The 24,454-nt window shown below is 40.1% G+C and overlaps 2 protein-coding genes across 12 annotated transcripts; one reads left to right on the top strand and one right to left on the bottom strand.

Moving 5' to 3' along the window:
- Positions 1 to 961: 961 nt before the first annotated feature.
- Positions 962 to 20,099, top strand: LOC103436311 (uncharacterized). Of its 11 annotated transcripts, XR_011581350.1 has the most exons (10): positions 977 to 1,332; positions 1,776 to 1,869; positions 2,141 to 2,260; positions 2,366 to 2,429; positions 2,625 to 2,657; positions 2,769 to 2,838; positions 3,688 to 3,762; positions 4,737 to 10,537; positions 10,621 to 10,718; positions 10,894 to 11,298. XR_011581350.1 is itself a non-coding variant. In XM_070822382.1 (6 exons), the coding sequence occupies exons 1-5, from the start codon at positions 1,502 to 1,504 to the stop codon at positions 3,720 to 3,722; spliced, it is 489 nt and encodes a 162-aa protein (XP_070678483.1). In that variant the 5' UTR covers positions 974 to 1,501; the 3' UTR covers positions 3,723 to 3,762; positions 19,864 to 20,099. The 11 variants fall into 11 exon arrangements, 3 of the variants coding, with proteins under 3 accessions (XP_070678483.1, XP_070678482.1, XP_070678484.1); XR_011581345.1 differs by lacking the exon at positions 2,625 to 2,657 and having other exon boundaries at positions 965 to 1,869; XR_011581346.1 differs by lacking the exon at positions 2,366 to 2,429 and having other exon boundaries at positions 965 to 1,869.
- Positions 20,100 to 20,554: 455 nt separating this feature from the next.
- On the bottom strand, positions 20,555 to 24,244 carry LOC103436310 (pyruvate kinase isozyme A, chloroplastic-like). Its single transcript, XM_017332510.3, has 8 exons — positions 23,410 to 24,244; positions 23,235 to 23,322; positions 22,952 to 23,142; positions 22,706 to 22,824; positions 22,207 to 22,450; positions 21,864 to 22,098; positions 21,202 to 21,512; positions 20,555 to 20,919 (listed from the first exon to the last, which is right to left on the bottom strand). Exons 1-8 carry the CDS (start codon positions 23,932 to 23,934, stop codon positions 20,698 to 20,700), a joined length of 1,935 nt encoding a protein of 644 aa, XP_017187999.3. The 5' UTR covers positions 23,935 to 24,244; the 3' UTR covers positions 20,555 to 20,697.
- Between the last annotated feature and the right edge of the window lie 210 nt (positions 24,245 to 24,454).

The following is a 24,454-nucleotide window of genomic DNA, read 5'->3' on the forward strand; positions in this document are numbered from 1 at the left end:
ATCTTGACATGGAAAAACGAATCGTATCACGTCCAAATAATATATACGGATGACGTGAGGAGAAGTATCTTGTATCAAGCTATAACTAAAGTGGGACATACATTAGTAGAAAGGTTTTAGGACCTTTCTTTAACATGTACTATTACACTAAGAGCTAGTTGATTATATCTTCGTTCATATTGCTCGTTTGATTTTGATTGGATTATGTTGCTTAAGATGGTTTGCAATTTGTCTTTATAAAAAAATGGGAATAATCATCATCAATCAAACATGTCCATATCAATGGATCACATTGTAATGACATGGTATCACAATTATCTAGATGTCTAGATACAATATCTAACTCATATTGGAAAAATATATATAACAACTATATTATTTATGCAATATCAACATTATATCACAATGAAACATCAATGTTTCGATGCTGTATTAACACCGTCAACAAACTATATACACAACGCATCACTCCTGTATCAACACAATATCTACATCTTCTATGTCACATTATCTTTTAACATGCTTAATAAAGTAACATCTTACTAATTAATCCTTGGACATTACTATAGATTCGACAAATGATAAACATAGAAGAAATCCAGATCTAACAATGGTGAAGGACGAAATCTGATGCCGGAAATTCGATATAAATGTGGTGTTGAATATAGAGACATACTGGATGTCGGAAATTCATATATAACAATGGTGAAAGACAAAATCGCTACGAGATGATGTATTGGATTTCCATCCATACGTCCTAGATTTAAAACTCACATATCTTTCCTAAATTATTATGTTAACTAGTTTCGAATTCTCCATCTACTATTAATAATAATAATTTAAAAAAAAATTCTGTGGAACACTGTTGATGAACAGTGAAAGTAACAGTGATCTGACGAAATTGCCCCCTTCTTAGTCTGTTTAATTTCAATTACACCATGTTTTACACGTGTTTGTCATCGGTGAAATGGAAGCAGGCTGAAAAATCTGGGGTGTTCCACCTGCTTCCTTGCTCTTCTTTTCCTTTTCTGGACTCTTCTTTTCCATCGACTTCTCTGTCACTATCTCGCAACCAACTACAATACCGATTCACCCTCCATTTCTCCCGCTTAGCAAAAGAAAATCAAAGGGGTTCACCTCCTTGGGTTCCGTAAGATGCTGGAAGCATCTTTCGTTTCTCTCTTTCTTCTTCTTTTCTTCCACCTCTTCGTTCGCCGAAGCAACTAAAAATAAAAAACCTACTCGCGGCTTCTTCCTCCCGATTTCGGAGCTTCTCTCTCTTCCACTCTCTCTCTCTCTCTCCCCCCTCCATTGAAGCACCTCCATACACAGGTATCGTTTCTCCCGTAATTATATATATTTAATTATTTGAAAGTTAGTTCTTCTGTGTAAAATTCTTGAGCTTTTGATTACCTGTAATTTTCAATTTTCTACGATATAGGATTTTTGGATAATTTCATGATTTAGCGATCCTACTAATGATATATCAAGTAGAATCAATATGAGGAATAGATTCTTCAATTTCGTAGCTTCCAAGCCTAGACAAGAGATTTTTTGCGTTTGTTTATGTCTGATTTGCACCGATTTTGGTCCTATATATTTTTTATTTTGTTTTCCGTTTGAGCATCGGTTGTTTTTGCATCGCTGGGAAGTTAATTTTCTACAACTGAGGTATGTTTTCTAACTGCTGTGTTTTGATTTTTATTCTGTGTTTTGATTAATTTTGGATGGAATTGTAACCGTTTGGTTTTGGGTTGGCTCTGTTCCTGTGCTAGAGTTTTCCTGGCTAAGAGGATATTTTACGGTTTGGTTCCTTGCTTGGTCAGTCTCAGATTTACCGACGGTTCCGGCGGTCCTGTTATTTTTTGGGTAAGTTTTTTCTCTTTTTGATTTTTCCCGATTCGACAACTCCTTGGTTGGTGTTAGATTAAAATGTGTGTGATTTTTTCGAAAAATTATTGGTGAGATGGATTGACAAGATTCTTGAGTGAAAAACAGGCTTTTTAGTGCGGTTAAACAGAAATATAGGGCTTTATTGTAAGAAAGTTATGGACGATTTAATCAAATTAATTGTACTGATAGAGATATGAATGAGCCTAATGTTTATTCTTTTCACTCAAACATCATTATATCATTACAGAAAATCAGGAATTTGAACATCAGCTTGCGACTTCGTCGTCGATTTGAACGCCACCAGCTTCGATGCAGTCCTTGGAGACACCCCTGCCTCCTCTGCCATAGTCGAATTCTTTGCTCACTGGTCAGCTTTTCTAATTTCTATGTAAACCATTGATTTTATTTGCGAAATAAATGAAACCCCTTATGTTTTTGCTTAAAGTATTGATCTTTGAGTGTTACTCGGTAGATATTAGATTGATTGGAGGCTACCCATTTGAAAAAGAAGTGAGATCACATGGATGATGGATCATGTGAGGTTCTCCAATTATTTGAGATCACATGGAAATATTTAAGTTGTCATAACTAAAATGATCTGAAAGCTTATTGAGAATTGTTGTAATTTGCTTTTCATTGTAACGTTACTTTCTTAAACTGATTAGAGCTAAAGATTGCTAATTCCTTAGCATTCAGTGCATATGCTTATTAATGTCTGTTTGTTATCGTAGAGGCATATGGTGGTTTAGTTGCACCCTGCACAGGTGCAGCTCAAGGCTGACCCTAAATTGTTCCTCCTGAAATGATGTTGTGCTTATTTGTAAATTTTGCTGCTCATCTGCAACTCACCTTTTGTCTCTTGATATCTTTTACAGGTGCAAAACGCCATAGAGTATTTAAACATCATTGGGGCCTTGGATGAAAATGAGAATCTGACTGTTTTAGGTGGGGAGAGATTTATTATTCTTTTAATATTTCAATTATGCATTGTGATGCTTACAACTCTTTGTAATGGTTGTGAGTTTAAATTTGAAAATAATTAGCCTAATGCAGTTTAAATCACTTGATAGTTTAAATGCAGGTTGTTATATAGAGATTAGGATTTAGGTTTTCCAGTTCAATCAAAGCTAATTAAACCGAATCATGAATTAATTAAATGTGGTGTCTTCCTTTCTCCTCTGTTTCTTTTGTTGTTGGGTGAAAGTGAGCATGGGTTTATGATAACCTATTTAAAAGGAAAGCTGGAGAGAGAGGGTAATAAAGTAGGTGCATATAGGGAGTCAAAGGTTAAGGCATACTGATGCACAGATTAGTATGGTAAAAATGAAAAAAAATAAAAAGAAAGTGAACCCAATAGAATATAGAAAATGAAGTGTTCATCCAATGGAAGAACCCATATGTGGTGTTTTATTTTTAGACAAGATGAGAAGATGTAAACATTTGGAGGTCCATACCATTTTCCAAGTTCTTTATTAATGTGAATGTTTATGTTATTCTGATTAGGAACTTAAGTGAATAAATCACTTTTGAATTTGTAAACAAATAATTGCTTACAAAATAATTAACTTTGTTAAACAAAAATAATTGCTTACAGTAGAGAATAACTGTAAACATTATTGAAATATATATTTAAATATTTTTAATTTATATAAATAGATAGGTTGCTATTGCATTGTGTGCCTAAATCAAATCACTAACTTGAACCATGCTCTTTATTTGGGAACTGTGTATTTCTTATTTGAATTAGTATGGTTTGTTTTTCAAATTTGATTTTGTGTGATTTCATTTTGATAGATATTTCAGAATTTCAGAAAGCAGGTGCGGTTTGATCAATTAAGGCCAACCTGATTTACAGGGGTCTGATTAGTGGTACACTACTAATTACCTCACTTTTCTCCCAAAAGTATGCTGCTTTTTCCAAAAGGAAAATATTAGCTTGGTTTGATCTCTTATTTGAATTGTGTAGATTTGGTTTGATCTCTTAATTTGTGTTGTGCAAATTTTGTATGAATTAATTTGGGTTGGGCAGAGGAAGCAAATAATTTTTTAAATTAATAAATTTAGTTTGGTTTATACATATGCTGATGAATATTATTTACCGAAGCATGAACAAGTCAAGAAACTGTTCGTTTCAAACTATTCATTACAACTTTGCACCAACTGTTTTTGTTATGCCTAATAGTTTTAAAACCCGTAGCATCGCGCGGGCTCCTTTATTAGTATGGACTAAAGGCAACAGGTGAGAATTAATGGTATCATTTCTTTTGGAAGTTTATATAGTCACGTGATATGACCTTACACGCCATATTTGCCATGGTTTTTGTTATACATTTTGTTTCCCAAAATTCTTTTATTTTCTATGAAATGACAAATCGGGTCTGAATCTAAATTCTGCTTTGAAGCCACTCAATCATACAGGTGCTATATATATATATATATATATATATATATATATATATATATATATATATATATATATATATATATATTATGGAGGTATCCTCAAACAGCAAATTTCCTCCGGATCACCTGAACAAATTGTTCGTTTCCATTCAGATGTATGGAATCCTGCTCAAATTAATTACAGTACTATTAAGAAAGAAATATTATCTATAGTATTATGCATTAGTAAATTTCAAGATGATTTATTAAATCAAAAATTTCTTATTCGAGTCGATTGCAAACCTGCAAAACATGTTTTACAAAAAGATGTTCAAAACATTGCATCAAAACAGATTTTTGAACGATGGCAAGCCATATTATCAATCTTTGATTTTGAAATTGAATACATTAAAGGTAGCCATAACTGCATTCCTGATTTCCTAACCAGAGAATTTTTGCAGGGGAAACATGTCTAATAAAAACACCACTTCTCCACAAGGCAGTAGCCAACAAAGGAGACTTCCTGCCTCATTACCGCCACCAAAACAGGAACCTATTCCCGGTTCCTCAGCCTTAGCCATTACCAATAGATTTACTCCATTAGGATCAACTCTAGGAAATATCCGACCAAACTACCAAACAACGTTAGTAAACCAGTATGATCCTTTCTCCTCTACCTACAGGCAATCGCCATCCCCCTCTGTAAGCTATACCAAAACATCTCCTTATGTTATTAAACCTTCCAAAGAATACCTATTCAGCATCCCCTTCAACTACAAACATCTGAAAACACCTGAGGTCATTGCCAAAAAGATGTTTCCAACCAACTCCCATTTTCAGCCAAGTGAATTTCACAAAACCCTCAAATACTATACCACTATTCTCAATGAGACTGCATCCATCACCATAAAACCTATTTTTGACAAAACCCCGGGTAATCAAAATAGAATCCTATATCATTCCCTTACCATTAATAAATTCTTGATTGAATCAGAATGGGGAATACCCTTATTTCAGCCTAAACCCTTCAGAAGTACCACTTTCCCTAGCCATTCAAATCACTATACTTATTTTGATTACATCCAAGCCTGGTCTAACATTTTCTTACACCAATCAGAAGATTTTAGCCATTCATGGTTTATAACCTTTGATAGAAGTTTCAAATTGATTTTCCCTGCATGGTTTCCTCGATGGTGGTCAGATCATGGTCTAATCTCCGATCTCATACCAGATGAATTCAAACAAATCTTATCAAGTACATTCCAGAAGAAATTCGATAGAACCCGTTTTGATGAAGGCATTCCCCTGTTTGCCTTATTCATAGCTAAGTACAAGGTCCCTTGGATCCTCCGTTGGAACTACGAGATTGAATCCAATCAAGTCTTTCGACAAAGAATGATCAAATGGTGGGACAAATTCAATCATCAGAAGATCATTGATGTGGTTCTCAGGGATTTTCCCTCAAATCCAATCTCAGTACCTGCAGTAGTAGCTCCTCCAGCAACGGCTTTACCAGAACCAACCAAGGAAGAAATCGAGTCATTATCGGACATCAGTCCTTCTTCCTCTCTCAAGGGCAAGGCCAAGTCATCCAAATCTTCAGGCAGTTCGAAGAAAAAGAAGTCATCAAAGCTCAAGGCTCTAGCCAAAATCCTCATGAAGGAATTGCAAGAAGAAAATGAAGATAGTTCGGACTCCGACAACTCTTCAGATGCTTCATCTCAGTGCGCAGTAGCCACACAAGGAAATATTTTCCCGCCTGATTCTCAAGATCCATATGAATTTTAACTGTAATAGCATGTATAGGAATTTCCAATTTGTACGAATGTAGCCTCAGTTCGATACATTGTACTTAGACCCAGTATGGTATTTTGTATTTGTATTCTGTATTTTGTATTTCGAATCATGAAGAAGCAATATCAGCCGCATGTGAAAGCAGCAGTAGCAGACATGAAGTAGCAGTAGCAGACATGGCACTATTCATGAATAGTAAAATCACTTTTACTATTTGTTGATGCACAAAATCAGCGAAGACTTTGGTACAACAGAAAGTGTCAGGTTTTGTGACCTTCGCTTGGTTGCTTGGTTGCTTCAGTCACTAGTGAGGATAAGTACGTAAATGAATAGAGACAGAGAAGCAAACACAGGATGTACGTGGTTCACCCAGATTGGCTACGTCCACGGAGTAGAGGAGTTCTTATTAGTAGTGAAGGGCTTACACAAGTACAAAGGATCAAGCTCTCAATTTAGTGAGTTCTTGTGAATGATTTAACACAAAATGGCATTAGGCAATATTGTGGGGGAATGACCCCTATTTATAGAAAAGCTTGTAGCTTTGTCACATTGACATGTGTCATGTTATGATTGGTTCTTGATGTCGACACGTGCTGCGCTCTGATTGGCTTCTAATCTTGACACGTGTCGAGTAGTGATTGGCCTCCTGGTCGGAGGGGAACTCTTCTGGGTCCTTGACAGTATAGCGTTGGCCGGTGCTCGGTAGTTTCGGGATTGGTCAAGTATGGTACAAACAGTGCTCCCCTAAGTTCCCGAGTGAGGGAAACTCCTCGGTTGGGGACTTGCAAGATCCAATCCCTTGAGTAATCACGAAACTTCTAAGTACCGAAGTGTGGTCTGATCTTCATCTGCCCTTCTCTGGAAGTACTTTTCCTCCATCCGGGAATGGTGTATTTAGCTGATGTTGACGCACAAGGTAATGTATCAATTTCACTTGAAGCTTAGTTGTAGTTTCGGGCTTAGTCAAGTGTGATACAAACCCTATAGTAGGAGTCCCCCAAGTCGCCGAGCTAGGAGATCTGCCGAAAGAGGTGATAGACAAGGTAAGCAGTCAAACTTCCAAGTAAGCAACCCAGGATCAGAGGTTTGACTTCGGCTTCCGGTTGATTGTTCTCATTCTCCTTGTCTCTCATTCAACTGCCAGGATAAGGAGAAGCAAATGGATAAGAGATGATATGAGATACTTTTGCTTTTGAAGAAGTAACTTTCCACAGGCTTATTCTTGAACTGTGCTGGAGGGTTTTCTGGTGCCCTTCAGAGTATAAGGCCAACTCAAAAATTTGAGGGTCAAAACAAGTCCATCAAATCTAGAGTACGTTCGACCTTGATGATATGGGATACTTTTGCTGTTGACGGAATAATGAATGTGGTATGGAAAGGTGTCGTGCTGTAGTGATCTGTTTCAGCTCACCGTTGAACCTTCTGCTTCAATCTTTTGCATGGCAGAAGTGGTGTGCAACCTTTGCATTTAAATGGTCCTTCAGAACATTCCTTCATAGTGACTCATCCACGCTTGGCAGCTTCAGTGTAAAGAGCCAATATCTGATCAACTGTCATGAGGTATTTGCCGGTGGAATTCGTGACCTTGACAGCAGTTGAGGATGAGTACTCGAGAGCAATGCTAAGTAAGCAACCAGGCAAAGGCTCCAGGCAGTCAGTTTCAAATTGGAGGTTTGATTTCAGGTTCCGACTGACTGCTCTCTTTCTCCTTGTCCTGCAGGTGTGGACAAGGACAAAGACAAAGATAGGGAGAAAGCATGATATGGGATACTCTTGCTTTCGACCCTGATGATATGAGATACTCTTGTTCTTGGTGTGGCTTATTTGCTGAGGTATTATCGGGGGGAAATAAAGCTGAATATTTCGAGAGGTTATGTTGAGGGTGCATTTTCGAATGCGAGAAAGGGTTGAGCATTTTTGCAGGTTTGCCTGTCCGTTGAGGAGGGATGTCAATGTATATAGGGATTTCCCAATAACAAGTAGTAATGCTATTCCTTTACCCTTCTTGGTCACAGCAATGTAGTGGGAGCTGCCAGCTTCACGTGTTTTAATTTTGTCAGATCACTTTGAAAAAGTGGTATGTGGTATCTGGAAAGCTGATATTACGTGTGAAGATTACAGACAAGCTTTATCTAAGGAAATCTGGCTCTCGAAGTTCTGAGAGTTGTGCTTCTTCGGTTTTCGAACAAGCAATCCCGTCGAGGATCTGACTCTCGAGATTCGGAAAGCGGTGCTACTCCGGTTTTTGAGAAAGTAATTATGTTGGGAGTCTTTTCTCGAATGTGAGTAAAGGTTGGACGTTCTTGCCAACCTGTCTTGCCGCAAAACACGGAGGTCGACACACATAGGGACTTTCCAGTTGTCAAGCAGTGGTGATGTTCCTTTACCCTTATGGGTAATAGTAGGGTAGCTGGAACTTCGAAATTCTCGTGCCTAAACTTTGTCAGAGATCTTTGACAAAGTTATATGTGGTACCCGAGGAGTTGATGGTGCATATGGAGAGCGGTGATTGAACAGTAAGATTCACGTGCTTTCTACTTCACCAGAAATCTTCGACAGGGTGCCCGTAATTTCCGCAAAGCTGATTGTGCATGTGACAGGTGCTGACGAGGCTGAAAAAGCAGGTGCTTCTTCGATTTCTGAGATCGGCCCTCGTGGTCTCTGAGCAGCCCAGCTTTTGAGAAAGCAAACGCCTCTTCGATTTCTGAGATCGGCCCTCGTGGTCTCTGAGCAGCCCAGCTTTTGAGAAAGCAAACGCCTCTTCGATTTCTGAAGCTCCGTCGAGTGCAGATTTTTATAGAGGCTGACATTAAGTTCCACAGCACACTTGAATCTCTACCAGTAGAAGCTCATTTCTTGCACTTCTAAGATCTTGATTTGTTTGACCTCTTCCTTCTTCAACACATTTGAAAATGTCTGGACCCTCCGACCGTCGTTTTGACCTGAAACTTGGAGAAGAGACAGCCACGCCTTCTCCAGACAACATATGGCGCCCATCCTTCATATCCCCTACTGGTCCTCTTACCGTTGGGGATTCTGTGATGAAGAATGATATGACCGCTGCAGTGGTGGCCAGGAACCTTCTCACTCCCAAAGATAACAGACTACTTTCCAAACGGTCTGATGAGTTGGCTGTTAAGGACTCTCTGGCTCTTAGTGTTCAGTGTGCAGGTTCTGTGTCTAATATGGCCCAACGCCTATTTGTTTGAACCCGCCAAGTTGAATCATTGGCTGCTGAAGTGATGAGTCTCAAACAGGAGATTAGAGGGCTCAAGCATGAGAATAAGCAGTTGCACCGGCTCGCCCATGACTATGCTACAAACATGAAGAGGAAGCTTGACCAGATGAAGGAATCTGATGGTAAGGTTTTACTTGATCATCAGCGGTTTGTGGGTTTGTTCCAAAGGCATTTATTGCCTTCGTCCTCTGGGGCTGTACCTGGTAATGAAGCCTCAAATGATGAACCTCCAATGCCTCCTCCTTCTGGGGTTTTGTCAAGCACTGAGGCTCCGGATAACCACCCTCCGGTGCTTTCTCTTTCTGGGGCTCTACCGACTGCTGAGACTTCCCCTAAGCAACCTTTGTGAAGGCTCCCTTTTGTTTGTTTATTTTGACTCATGTATATGTACATATTTGTGGCTTATCGAAAATATTAATAAATAAGCTTTGCTTCATTTCAACATATTGTGTTAAATACACCAAAACCTTCTTCATAAAGTTCTTTGAATTTTTGCTTTTGTTGAAACCTGTATTGTTGAAGCTTTGTGAGTGAAGCATGTAGTTTGAGGTAGTGTTCCCTTAATTTCCCGAGTGAGGAAAACTTCTCGGTTGGAGACTTGAAAAATCCAAGTCACTGAGTGGTTGTGAGACTGCCGAGTATCAAGGTGCAGTAGCATATGGTGGGAGTCCCCCAAGTCTTTAGGCGAAGAGAGTTGCCGAATGAGGTGTCTCGCGTGTTACTAATTTGTCAAAGTAACGAATTCTTGTTTCGATGTCACACATTCGTATATGCTTTATCTAAAAATATTTCCAACTTTTGTGTGTTTGATGCTGCATGCTATTGACTAGACAAGATCAAGTGCAATTAGTAGCTTTTCTCTCTTTTTCATCTTTTCTTTGGTGGAATTGCTTTTCGTTTCCACTAATCAGCCTGAGTGGATGCAAGATAACACCTTTCTCTATAGCTCAGATTGCAAAGTCGTCTTCATGAAAGTTTTTCCTTATCTTGTGAACTACAACATATCCAAATTTGAGATCCATCGGAGTAGTACAACTTCAGAAATTCAAGTATGATGAGTAACTGTTCATCAATGTTCTGTTAATCCGTCAGACTTGTTGTGAGCTTCGAAACTCCATTTTCTCTTGTTCATATCAACATACTTTCTTCATCGAAGTTGTTCCTCAGCTTGTGAACTACAACATATCCAAATTTGAGATCCCTCGGAGCAGTATAACTCCAGAAATCCAGGTATGATGAATGACTGGTTATTATTTTTCTGTCAACCCGTCAGATTTGTTGTGAGCTTCGAAACTCCATTTTCTCTTGTTCAGATCGGTATGCTTTCTTCATTGAAGTTGTTCCTCAGCTCGTGAACTACAACATATCCAAATTTGAGATCCCTCGGAGCAGTATAACTCCAGAAATCCAGGTATGATGAATGACTGGTTATTATTTTTCTGTCAACCCGTCAGATTTGTTGTGAGCTTCGAAACTCCATTTTCTATTGTTCAGATCGGCATGCTTTCTTCATTGAAGTTGTTCCTCATCGTCTCTTTCATAACATATCAAAAATTCAGAATGAACTAATGGTTAAATATTTCCAGATCTTCGAAACATCACAGCAGCTTCGAAATCTGCAAGAATCCGACTGTCATGTTTGGAGCTTCAACACTTTAATTTCCGTCGCTCAAACAGAAATGGTTCCTTCTTGAAAGTTGTTCATATGCTCAAGAACTATAGGGTGTCCAAAATTCAGCTCCATTGGAGAAGAGCAGAGGTTGCAGAAATTTGATAGATGAAAGGAGGCGGAAGAGGGAGAGAGAGAAAAAGTCTCTTGGGTTGGATTTCTATTTTGGGGCAGATTCCAATTTTTGTAGCACCTTCATTATTGATGAATTGCTTGTACTTTTGTCCATTATGAAACTTGGGACTTTGGCTTGTTGTTGGATCTATTATAATATGTTTGGGAACATATATAAGTGAATAAATAAGAAGGAAAATTTTGGGCCCTTGTGGGTGTAAAACAAAAAATGTTTATGTTTACCCAAGTGTTTTTGTACAAGTTCAAGGGCATCTTGGGTTTTGTGAACAAAATTTGTTTATTTGGAGCAAGGTTTTGTGTTGAAGCTTTGTAGGTGAAGCTTTGGTGTTGAAGCTTTGTAGATGAAGCTTTCGAGGTGAAGCTTTGATGGTGAAGCTTTGTAGATGAAGCTTTCTGGGTGAAGCTTTGATGGTGAAGCTTTGTGGGTGAAGCTTTTTAGGTGAAGCTTTGTGGGTAAAGCTTTGGAGGTGAAGCTTTTCGGGTGAAGCTTTTTGGGTGAAGCTTTTTAGGTGAAGCTTTGTGGGTGAAGTTTTGGAGGTGAAGCTTTTCGGGTGAAGCTTTTTGGATGAAGCTGTTTTTTTTTTTTTTTTTTGGGCGCTTGACACGGTCTTCATTTGCTTGTTTTGTAGTGACTGTGGAAGACGGATTGCTTTCTGATTGAGAAGGGTTCCGGCATCGCTTGCTATGAATGTAAAAGAGTGAGGGCTGAGTTGGCTAAATTACCTCTTTATTGAATTCATTGCCAAATGGCCTTCATTACATAGGATGCCGAACGGCTATAGCTCAACACTTGTACATCGTGAGTCTATTTGTAGTAGTACTTCAAGTGATCAGCGTTCCATGGATGGCCAAGGGTCTTGCCATCGGAGCTTCTAAGTGTGTAAGAGCCAGGGCGACTGATGCCAATGACTTGATACGGTCCATCCCAGTTTGGACTAAGTGTGCCTTCACTCGGGACTCTGTCGCAGAGTAATCTTTTCTTTAAGACCCAGTCTCCTATTTTGAAAGAGCGAGGCTTGACCCTAGAGTCATAATAGTTGGAGATGCGCTGCTTGTGGGCGACATTCCTCAAGTGAGCTTGGTTTCTGTGTTCCTCGACTAAATCCAAGTTGAGGGTGAGTTGTTTGTCATTTTCACTTTGAATGTAGTTCTGGACTCGGAATGTTGCTTGCTCGAGCTCAACAGGGACAACCGCCTCTGTGCCAAAGGCAAGTGAGAATGGAGTTTCTCCTGTTGAAGTCCGATATGAAGTGCGATATGACCAAAGAACTTGGGGTACAAATTCTGGCCAACAGCCTTTAGCTTTGTCCAAGCTGGTTTTCAAAGTGCGCTTGATTATTTTGTTGATGGCCTCAACTTGTCCATTAGACTGGGGATGAGCTGGAGAGGCAAAGCATAAGTTGATGTTGAACTTAGAGCAGAACAACCTGAACTTCTTGTTGTCGAACTGTCGCCCATTGTCAGTGACTATCGCATTGGGAATGCCGAATCTACAAAGGATGTTCGTCCACACGAAGTCTTCTATCTTTGCCTCAGTAATGGTTGCCAAGGGTTCTACTTCGGCCCACTTTGTGAAGTAGTCCACTGCAACGACTGCGTAACAGACTTTGCCTTTCCCTGCCGGCATTGGGCCGATCAAATCAAGTCCCCACTGGGCGAAGGGCCAAGGGCTGATCATAAGAGTAAGAGGCTCTGGAGGGGAATGAGGAATAGTCGCATATCGTTGACATTTGTCACATGAGCGGGATACTTTGATGGCATCCTGGTGGAGTGTTGGCCAGTAATATCCTTGGCGAAAAGTCTTGTGTGCTAGGGACCGAGATCCAGCATGATCTCCACAGACTCCCTCATGTATTTCCCGAATGACGATTTCCGCCTCGGCAGGCGTAAGACACCTTAAGTATGGCAGGCTAAAACCTCGCTTATAGAGTTGATCATTGAGGATCAGGTAGCGGGTAGACTTGTATCGAATTTGCTTAGCCTGGACTTTATCATTTGGGAGGGTGCCATGAGCAAGGAAATTATAGATCGGGGTGATCCAACTATCCCCCTGTTGTAAGTTGCATACTTCTGCGGCCATGGTGCTTGGTGTTGCCAACAGTTCGACATGAATTTTTCTTCCAATCTTGTCTTCCACAGCTGAGGCGAGGCGAGCCAGGGCGTCTGCATGACTGTTTGCCGCTCGAGGAACTTGGGTGATCTGGTAGTGGAAGTGCTTGAGCAAAAGTTGTGTTTGCGCAAGATATGCTGCCATGGAGCTGTCCTTAGCATCAAAGTTGTTGGTAACCTGGTTGACCACTAATTGGGAGTCACTGAAAATATCAATTTGTTTAACCCCGAGGTGTTTGGCCAAACGTAATCCTGCTAGAAGGGCTTCATACTCGGCCTCATTGTTTGATGCCTTGAATTTGAAACGAAGAGCATAATCTATTGCTACTTTGTCGGGCGTAGTCAAGACTAGTCCCGCTCCACAGCCCTGTTGGTTGGATGAGCCATCAACATACAGACTCCATGCTGGGGTTGTTGGTTCTATCTTCTGAGCTTCCGGGGGGTGTAGAAGCAATGTCAACCGGATATGTGAAGTCGGCAATGAAGTCTGCCACTGCTTGGCCCTTCTCAGCTGGCTTTGGTTGGTAGGAGATGTCAAACTCACCCAACGCTATTGCCCATTTGATCATTCGCCCTGAAGTGTCAGGACTTTGGAGTATCTGTCGAAGAGGATAATTGGTAAGCACGATGATGGAGTGCGCTTGGAAGTAAGGACGGAGTTTTCGAGCAGACATGACCAATGCTAGAGCTAATTTCTCAATGTTGGAGTATCGTGTCTCCGCATCTTGTAGGGCCTTGCTAGCGTAGTAGACGGGCCGTTCGACACCACTGTCCATTCGAATAAGAACAGAACTAACTGCTGAAGCCAAAACCGATAGATAGATGATGAGAGTGTCACCAACTTCTGGTTTGGAGAGCAGAGGGGCTTTACTCATGTACTCTTTGAGGTTCCTGAATGCCTTGGCACATTCCTCCGTCCATGTAATGTACTTCTTATTTCCCTTGAGTGCTTTGAAGAAAGGAGCACATCTGTCTGTGGCCTTAGAGATGAACCTGGTTAAGGCTGCCACCTTGCCAGTAAGGCGCTGGATGTCCTTTGAAGTTACCGGTTCCTTCATGTCGAGGATTGCTTTGATCTTCTCGGGATTAGCTTCAATGCCTCGTTGGCTAATCATGAAACCTAAGAATTTGCCAGAGCCTACGCCGAAGGCACATTTGTTGGGGTTTAACCTCATTCGATACCTCTTCAAAATAGTGAAAGTTTCAGATAGGTTGGTGATGTGTTGGTCAGCATGTTTGCTCTTGACTAACATATCATCAACGTAAACTTCCATGCTCTTCCCAATCTGCTCGGCGAACATTGAGTTGACTAGTCTCGGATAAGTCGCTCCTGCATTCTTTAGGCCGAAAGACATGACTTTATAGCAGTATAGTCCTCTGTCGGTAGTGAAGGCTGTGTGTTCTTGATCCGAAGGGTTCATGAGGATTTGGTTGTATCCTGAGTAAGCATCCATGAAGCTCAGGAGTTCACACCCGGCCGTAGAGTCTATAAGTCTGTCAATAAGAGGAAGAGGGAAGCTATCTTTCGGACACCCTTTGTTTAGGTCGGTGTAGTCAACACACATTCTCCACAAGACCTTTTGAAGCAAAAGACTTTCTTTGGTCGGATTTTTCTTAACAAGGACCACATTTGCTACCCATGTCGGGTAATTGACTTCGCGGACAAAGCCTATGCCTTTGAGTTTTTCAACTTCTGCTTTCATTGCCTCGTATCGTTCAGCGTCATAAGATCTTCGCTTCTGTCTCACCGGCTTGATCTTGGGGTCAATACTCAAACGATGACAGATGACATCGGGAGAGATGCCTGGCATGTCCTCGTATGACCAGGCGAAGACTTCAGTGTTCTCTTTCAAAAAAGATATCAATGCTAACCGAAGGGGTGGTGACAATGTGGTGCCAATCTTCACCATGCGATCTGGATAATCTCTTGAGATAGGTACCTTCTCCAACTCTTCAGCAGGTTGGGCTTGCTGGGTGAAAGAGTCATCTCGAGGATCATCGGGTTGATTGTTGCTATCAGGAAGATCCAAGTTCGCTTCATCTAGGCTGGTCTTTGTGACTTGGTCATGTACAGACAGGGTTTCCTTGGGTCCGGGCAAGTGTTGTTGCTTAACTGAAGTGTTGTAACATGATCGTGCACTAAGCTGATCTCCTCTGATGTAGCCGTTGCCATGGGGGGTTGGAAATTTCATCAACAGCATATGCGTGGATACCATAGCCTTGAGATCATTGATGCCTGTGCGCCCAAAGATGACATTGTATGCCGTTGGGCAGTCAACCACTAGGAAGTTAGTGGTAATGGTAGCCGTGTAAGGGCCTGTACCAATAGTAAAGGGTAAATGTATGCTCCCTAAGGGTTGCACGATATCACCGGAGAAGCTTATCAGAGGAGAAATCGAGCGATCGAGCAAGTGTTCAGCTACACTGAGTGCCTTGAAAGCTTCGGCAAACATGATATTGACCGAAGCCCCTGTGTCTACGAGGATTCGTCGAACATCAAAGTTGGCTATGTGAGCCTCCACGATCAATGGGTCGTTATGAGGGTAGATGATGCCTCTTTCTTCCTCAGGGTAGAAACATATCGGATCCCAGTTAGGCTTTTGATACTTCCCTCCCCTTCAGCAAAGAGGTGTCTCCCTCCACTTCTCATGGTTCGGGTCGAAGCAACTGGGTTAAGAGAAGCCTCATGTTGATTATCAAGTCGAGGGGTAATCTGTTCCCTATCAGGGATATCTATGTCGAATGCATGTGACCCTCCATGTTGGAGGGCACCTAGTTGATGGTTGACTTCCACGGGGGCAACAAGCTCGCGTGTCTGAGCTTGCCTAGCTTCGTGGAGTGTCTCGAAGAGCTTCTCATATTGCTCCTGGAGGACCTCATTCCTCATTGCTATCTTGTTGTTCTGAGCTTCCAACTCATCGACTTTAGCTTGAAGAAGAACTCGTTTTCCTTCCTTCTTTCGTTGTTTCGCACTATGTGCAAGGGGGGTGTCATTCTGTGTGCTGTGGCTTCCTTCGCTTCCCATGTTGGAGAGGGATGCCTGGTCAAAAGAAAGTGTACGAATGATAGAAACCAGCTTGACACAGCTGAAGAGAGTAGGAATAAGTGTCGTTTCCCACAGACGGCGCCAAATGTTGATGCACAAAATCAGCGAAGACTTTGGTACAACAGAAAGTGTCAGGTTTTGTGTCCTTCGCTTGGTTGCTTGGTTGCTTCAGTCACTAGTGAGGATAAGTACGTAAATGAATAGAGACAGAGAAGCAAACACAGGATGTACGTGGTTCACCCAGATTGGCTACGTCCACGGAGTAGAGGAGTTCTTATTAGTAGTGAAGGGCTTACACAAGTACAAAGGATCAAGCTCTCAATTTAGTGAGTTCTTGTGAATGATTTAACACAAAATGGCATTAGGCAATATTGTGGGGGAATGACCCCTATTTATAGAAAAACTTGTAGCTTTGTCACATTGACATGTGTCATGTTATGATTGGTTCTTGATGTCGACACGTGCTGCGCTCTGATTGGCTTCTAATCTTGACACGTGTCGAGTAGTGATTGGCCTCCTGGTCGGAGGGGAACTCTTCTGGGTCCTTGACAGTATAGCGTTGGCCGGTGCTCGGTAGTTTCGGGATTGGTCAAGTATGGTACAAACACTATTCATCCATCATTGCCTCCACATTATTCACCCTCGTGAAAGTCACTGTCCCTGACAGCATCTTCTGCTTTCGACCTCTTTACAGCAGGAGCACATGCATAGCGGGGATCCCGCTTCCATTCTTCAATGATTCAGGTTCACCTCCCTCATCCTTATAAGGACGCTTAGGCTTCATGGGAAAGGCAGGATTTTTCAGAGAGGAAAACTCTGCGTATTCATTTTGAACAGAGTCCTCATATTTGTAATACTTCAAACACTTGTATTTTAAAATTTTAATTATCAACTAAGGATGCCTGCGAGCTCCATGTTCCTCTCCTAAATTGTCAGTAGACAAAACGTTTGTTTATAAGTCCTTCTATTTTCAGTAAATATATTTTCAATCGAATATCAGCATCATTAATTTTAATTCATTATTTTCATTATGTATAATTCAAGAATGTTTCATAACGTGTTATGCATATTCATTATACTTTCTGTTCCTATCGGATTTATTTTCCGTCCTCATCCCAGATATTATATCATCATGTATATAGAGTCTCTCTGTCTCATTTGGGATATCTGCTTCCGCCCCCATTTGGTATCAGAGCCAAGTGGTTGGTTATACCATTAGTATCTGAATACTCTGTTTATACCTTTAGATTTATTCAGTCTTTTTATAGTTAATCTTTTCAGTTTAACCTTCTTAGTGTCTTCTGATCTCCATAAGGTCTGAGCAGTAAGGCGTCACCCAAACAGTAAGTCCCGGAGGATAGGGCCTGAGCGGCGCGCATGACCCAGAGAGCTTGGTGTTTAGAGTCACTAGTAAGATTTTCTGTTAAGGTTTCTGTATTTTGATTGTCTGAATTTATTAGTATGAGTAGATTGTTTAGATCTAATTCTATGGCCAGCACTAGCTCTAGATCAAATATAGGAACAATACCTGACATTGTCAATGAAGAACAAAAATTTGAATTTCAAACAGACAGTAGTCTAGATTTTGCTGAATGGAATATTCCAAAAATATCTTCCAAAAATATTTATAAAAAGAAATGGGCATTCGCCTCTTTTAAAACAGAACACCATGTCAAAACGGTTGAACAAGCTTATGCTCTTAGTAAAGATCATGAAACTTGTCAACTATTCACCCCAGAACAAATTAATTCCCATAGGAAAGATGGTCATAATTATATCCATATAGGTTTAGTGCAAATTGCTGCCAAACCATTAACACGTAGAGGCCTTAATACCTCTATCCTCTTATGTCTCCGAGATGCTAGATTCACTGACTTCAGTGATAGCATACTTGGAATGGTTGAATCCAACCTCTGTAATGGACCTATCCACTTTGACTGCTTTCCAGATCTTACCATAAGTCTATCTGACCCACATATGTTAAAAGCACTTACATTAAATATCAAAACTTCAGGATACAAAGTCCTTGAAGGAACCCAACCTTTGGCCTTAATTTACAGAATTTATTATAAAGTCACTGGCACAAATATGAACTTTCAGGCTTTAACCAAAAGTCCGAAGGATCATACTCTCTTGATCCAGACCGATCAAGAGAATGCCAATATTAAGATACCTCGAACCATTAGGTGGTCAGAAATCAATCTCCCTTCAGATTGGTGTCTAATAAACGAGAGTCGGCCAGTAGCCATCCAAAATAGTCTAGTTAATTTAGACAATGTAGAACAATACTTTGACGGTACGGTAAAAATTAATTTTGACCGTCCTGCTAGAAAATCCTGTGATTCTAATCGATCTCTTAAATCCTTTACTTCCAATAGGAATTCTTTCTCTGGATCTATGCCAAACGATAGGCAAGGTCGAGACCAAGAATTAATCAATTCCCTAGCTAATAGGAAATTAAAATCAGTAGATACAGGCTCATCAGTCACCCAACAAGAATTAATAAATGACCTTTTACATTTCAAACTTCAATCACTTGAGACAAACGCTCAAGTTGTCCAGCCTACCTATCACACCCCATCCATTCCCACTAAGGAAGAACAAACATCCCCAACTGCTTCTGACTTTGAGGCAGAACCAGTCCATCATCAACTATTGAGTTTAACTAGACAAGAACCTTTTAAATATGATCGTAAAAAACTCTGTAGAGACATAGAAGCCTTAGAAAATGTCCCTCGACGAAATATCTTCAGAAGTAAATATACTAATGAAGAAAAATTAGAAATCCATAATATATATATATATATATATATATATATATATATATATATATAACCCTAATGTATTGTCATTTGTCAATGTCACAATTGTAAATTGGTGCTTCAAATCTTTCATGGGTAAATCATTAAAATGGTCATTGAGATTTGCATAACTCATCACTTTGATCATTGAGATTCCAAATCAATAAAAGTGATCCCTGAGGTTGTCCACCCTCCATCATTTTGGTTATTCCGTTAAAAATTCCTTTAAGTGTCCTGGAGCTTTTGACAGGAAGTTTGGATAATTTTCAAAGGTTCGTAACTCAATCGTTTCTTAATCAAATTCGACCCATAATATATCAAAATAAAGATAGGAAAGTGTAAAATAAGATTATACATATTTCAAAGCCCAATGGTTGCTAGAGATGGCTGGAAAATAGCCTCAAAGTTGACTGTTCCGAATGAAAACTTGAAAACTCGCCGAAAACTGGATAAAAACGATTGAGTTACGAAGCTTTGAAAATTGTCCAAGCTTCCGGCCAAGAGCTCCAGAACATTTAACGGAGTTTTTAACGGATGGATGGTGGACAATCTCAAGAGACCACTTTTATTGATTTGGAATCTCATAGACCAAAGTGATGAGTTATGCAAATCTCAGGAACCATTTTGGCGATTTACCCATCTTTCATATTGGGCTGCTTGTCATACAGAGAGTATCCTTTCTTTCCCGTTTCATGACACGAATCTTTCACATTTACTTTGAATTGGATATTATGATTGAAGAGTAAATAGATGTGATTTAATATTTTAATCTCAGCTCCGGTAATCAAATTCACAGGTATATGACCGCACGCATTCTTGTTTGATATGCAGAATTGGGTTGAGATGGATAACTCCATATTTTTAAGGTATATTGAATATAAAAGTGAATGACTTTTCATTTGAGGGGGATTGGAAGAGGATTAAACATGAAAGAAAACTTTTACTTTTAGGAGAGGATTGGAATGGGGGAGTTTTCTTCGAGTGTAATCCATCTTCTACCATCTAGTTAGTCATAAATTTTCATTTCTCACACCTCAAGAGACCTTGAAATTAGAGAGAGATCATTTTCAATCCAATCCCCATACTAAACGAGCCTCAAAATTATTATAGAACCTAAGTTTACGCGAAAGACCTTTTTTATAAAACGAGTGTAAGTATTTCTCCATCAGTCGATATGCTTATTTTATAGCACATGACCTTCGAAAGCTGTCTGCGGTTAGAAACAAGTATGTTATATTGGCAGTCGGAGGAAACATAAGTCCTCGCGTATACGTTAGGAGTCTCTTACAAAAATAATGGTGCCACTTCTTTCTTGTAGCTAAAGTAAGCTAACTTACGTTGTAATCATTCCGAAAAGAGCGACTTCCATTAAACGTGATGTATACCCCATTCTTCTAATCTCTCTACCTTGGTGTAGGCAAGTTTTTCTTCATTCCGACGGTTTCGTTAGTATCTCATTAACATAAATATCTTATATTATCAGACAGTTGGACAGCAACAGATCATTTATTATCACCATGTGGGAAATCTGCAAAATGATAAGCTTACTATAAACTTTCAGATGACTTTTGTCTGCGCAGTTCCGTCACCATCCTTGGAACCAAATGCTAACCCCGGGCTAGGATAACATTCAAAAGTGAACACAAATATACGTAAAACCCATCAAAATAAATTCGCTTAAACCGCCATTCCCCAAGTATTTCAGCTCCTTCTCAAGCTTCTTCCCACCAGGCAGTACGTAAATGATCTTCTTGAAGAGCTCGACACACTTAGCAGCAAGGCGGGAGGCTTGGCAGTCACGAAACGGGGTGTTTTTATATGTAATCTGGCCAAGTTGGTTCATGTTGGTAACCTGAGATCGATGTAATAAAAGGAAAATGAAATACACAGAACGATACAGAGAGGATTAACATGGATAAACTAGGACTCGATTGGGCTATTTAACACCAACCTCAGTATGAACCAAACATGGAGTTCATTAACATGGAGTCCATGCATCAAAAGTTCCCTTATAGTACTTCCATGGACCCTAAGATTCCGATCCTATGTTTTGTTCAGTACTTATGGACATTGTTTGTGATTATACATTACCTTAAACAAAGAAACAGTTTTCCTCCTAAACAATGGTCTTCACCTGGATTGATTGGAATGCCATCGGAGTAGCGCGGGAAGGAGTGACATCCGAGACCACCAAGACCCAATCTCCTTGTTTCACCAATCCCTTTGATTTTATGAGATGGATGGTGCTTGATATGTTAGACTCCATATCATCCGATAGATCAACAAGAAGAGGGATCACTCCCCACTGCAAATTCAGAGCCATACGGGTGCTTTCATCGTTTGTGAAAGCAAATATGGGAGGGTTTGGTCTGTTTCGTGACAAGAGCGATGCCATGTGCCCATGCTTGGTGTAAATAAAGATTGCATCCACAGCAAGGCTGTTAGCTGCACATGCAGAAAAAAGTTGATTAATTGTAACTTACGGGAACAATACATACTATTTAGACTCTGAAAATTTCTTTGATTGGTTTCTAATTTCATAGATTCAAGCGAACATCATTTGTATTTTTTTCCGGGATCCTGCCCTTATTATTTCTTTGCTTCAACACTCAATTACAGATACAATTCTGACAAGTTTGTATGAAGTTTTTATTAAGGTAAACCAGCATAGCATAAAATCTTCCAATGTTCTTCAGCAGGACTGTTAATTTATTATAAACTTAAGTCGCACATTAGCCGATTTTCAAAAGAGACTTAAATCGAAAAAAAAAGAGGATGTGGTAAAAGTGAAAGTACCCATTTCAACAGCTGAATTGCATATCTGCTCAGCAATGCGGTCAGGCAACGAGACTCCTAGTTGGCGCTGAAGGAGAGAACCTTGCTGGTTTTCCACACGACTCCATGTTTCCATTCTACTACTGGTCGTTTGAAGAACAGAAAGAGCCTTCTCTCCAAATAATCCAATTGCTGATTCCCCGGCCAACATCAATGCATCTGCATATTGTCGAACAGCTTCAGAAACATCTGCAACCTTTTGAGAAGTAGCCATCATAATGTGATTAATTTTCTCTCTTGCTGCTCCCCATGCAACAGCAATAATCATCATAATTACAATAGTTCTAGGAGATGCTAATCGTACCTCAGCACGCGTTGGAGTTGGGTATTCAATCATTGACTCAAGAAACTGAGAAGCTACAATTACCGGCTTGTTTAACTGCCTGGAGACATTGGTTATTTCCTCTTGGACTGTTGGAATCTGTTCAAGTGGGATCTCAACTCCAAGGTCAACTCGCGCAATCATGATTCCATCAGAAGCCTTTATAATTTCTTCCAAATTCTGAAGGGCTTCCAAACTCTCAATCTTTGCCAAAACTCTTGTGGATCTGCAAAGGGAGACCTCAGTAGTTTTCATATTTGGAGTTCCAAAGGATAATAGCAAGAGGTAATGATATAATTAGTGGCTTCTAAAAAGCATGGTAAGGATTTATATCTGATTGAAAGACTGCTTGACTCAAATCGTAAATGCTTGAGAATCTGATGCCAAATATCATATTGTTAAAAGAATCCATCACATTATGCAAGGAATAAAATTTCCGACGAAATATAAAATGTTGAACCATAACTGTCTACTGCCTTACTTGGCTGATTTGGTGATGAGGTAATTCTTCAAATGCTTCACAGATTCAGCGTCATTTACAAATGACATGGCAATAAAATTGACGCCTTCAGAGATTCCGAATTCAATGTCAGACCAATCCTGCGAAACAAAATGAACATGAGCATCAAAATGTATTATAGACGAACTTAAAAGCAAAATTTACTTTCACTAAGAAAAGCCAGACAATTCAAAAAAGAAAATGTAAGAAGATTGTACAGATATTGACCTTAGTAGACAGAGTTGGGAGGTCATAGTTCCTCTCCACAAGCTTCCCATCTCTCCAAAAGCTGAATTTGGCTCGAGGCAGGAATAGACCGGGGTCTGTGCACTTACAACGCAGGTCGCTTCCTAATTTTTCAATGACTTCAAAGCATGCCATTCCTCCATCAATAACAAGCTCATCACCCTCTTTGATACCTGCCAAAAAAATTACATGGAAATCATCAATGCAAAATGCACCTTCCACTCCAATAAAACTGCCAATAATACATTGCAGTTTCGTCACTTACCATCAGAAAAACCTTCATAATTTGCTTGTACTGTGAATGGAAGCGAACCCTCAAATTTTTCAGTGGTAAATAGCCAGATTGAATCCTCCTGATAATCCAACAAAAATACAATTCAATCAAATTAACCTTTTTTTTTCCCTTCGGATAAAATTTATGAATGGGCAACTCTCCTAACCTGAACTTTAAGAGACGATGGAGCTCCATGATCAACAACATGAATCTGAGTACCTTCGGTATCGATCATAACAGAAACAGAAAACCCCTTCTCCTCATTCAACCTCTTGATCTTCCTAATGACGTCGCGGTGCCACTCCCGCGTGTTGTGACACATATTCAGCCTTGCCACATTCATCCCTCCCAAAACCAACTTCTCCAAATCCTCCACAGAAGAACACGCCGGCCCAATTGTGCACACAAGTTTGGTCTTCCTCAACCCCAAAAACCCCTTCTCCCTCAACTCCCTCTCCGACACCACATCAAGATCCAAACTCTTCAAACTTTTCAAACTCTCTGCCGCCGCCAAACCCACTTGCACCGCCTGCACTCCACCACCACCAATTTTCCTTTTCAATTCCTTCCCAATACAGGACACCCCATGGTGCAAAACGGGCACACCAAAAACAGTTTTCTGTAAATTGGCACTTGGGTTATTGGCTTTGACACCAAAACACGTATGGATCGAATGGTCCGCGACCGCCATGGATTCGACGAATTTGAAGTGAACTTTCTTGATCAAATACCAGAAAGAAAGAACAAGATAAGAAGAAAGACTGAATTTTTGTGAGTAATGGAATAAAGGGTATTCAAAGAACTAAGTTTTGTAGATGAATATTGGGGTTTCTTGGATCGAAAACTCCGTCGAGGATTGGACTTTGTTCGGATATTACAAGAAGAATAGGAGGCAGAGGAGTTAGACTTCAATGCTTCACAGTGTGTAAGAATATTCGTCAACAAAGAGGAGAACGAAAAAAAACATAGAGTGTTTTTTTGTTTTTTTTGGAACAAACGATGAGGTAAGTTTAGTCTCACAATAGGCTAATAATAAAAAATTAAAAGAATAAGAAAATTTGTTAACTGACAGTCGTCAGAAAATGTGCCAGTAGTGGTGGCAGTGGTAGCTATAGTCGGAAGAAAATGTGCTAGTAGTTGTGGCCTCGTTACTACCGCCGCAGCCGTCGCCATCACGGTATGTGGTGGTGAAAAAAAAATTTAATGTACCA

The sequence above is a fragment of the Malus domestica genome, chromosome 05 (genome assembly GCF_042453785.1).
Source record: "Malus domestica chromosome 05, GDT2T_hap1".
Taxonomy (NCBI): Eukaryota; Viridiplantae; Streptophyta; class Magnoliopsida; order Rosales; family Rosaceae; genus Malus; species Malus domestica.

Coding starts and splice junctions, on each gene's coding strand:
- LOC103436311 (XM_070822382.1), top strand. CDS start 1,502: ATGAGGAATAGATTCTTCAATTTCGTAGCTTCCAAGCCTAGACAAGAG. Junction 2,261..2,768: donor GTCGAATTCTTTGCTCACTG/GTCAGCTTTTCT, acceptor TATCTTTTACAG/GTGCAAAACGCCATAGAGTA. Junction 2,839..3,687: donor TGAGAATCTGACTGTTTTAG/GTGGGGAGAGAT, acceptor TCATTTTGATAG/ATATTTCAGAATTTCAGAAA.
- LOC103436310 (XM_017332510.3), bottom strand. CDS start 23,934: ATGGCGGTCGCGGACCATTCGATCCATACGTGTTTTGGTGTCAAAGCC. Junction 22,451..22,705: donor CTCATCACCAAATCAGCCAA/GTAAGGCAGTAG, acceptor CTCCCTTTGCAG/ATCCACAAGAGTTTTGGCAA. Junction 22,099..22,206: donor CAACTCCAACGCGTGCTGAG/GTACGATTAGCA, acceptor ACTTCTCAAAAG/GTTGCAGATGTTTCTGAAGC.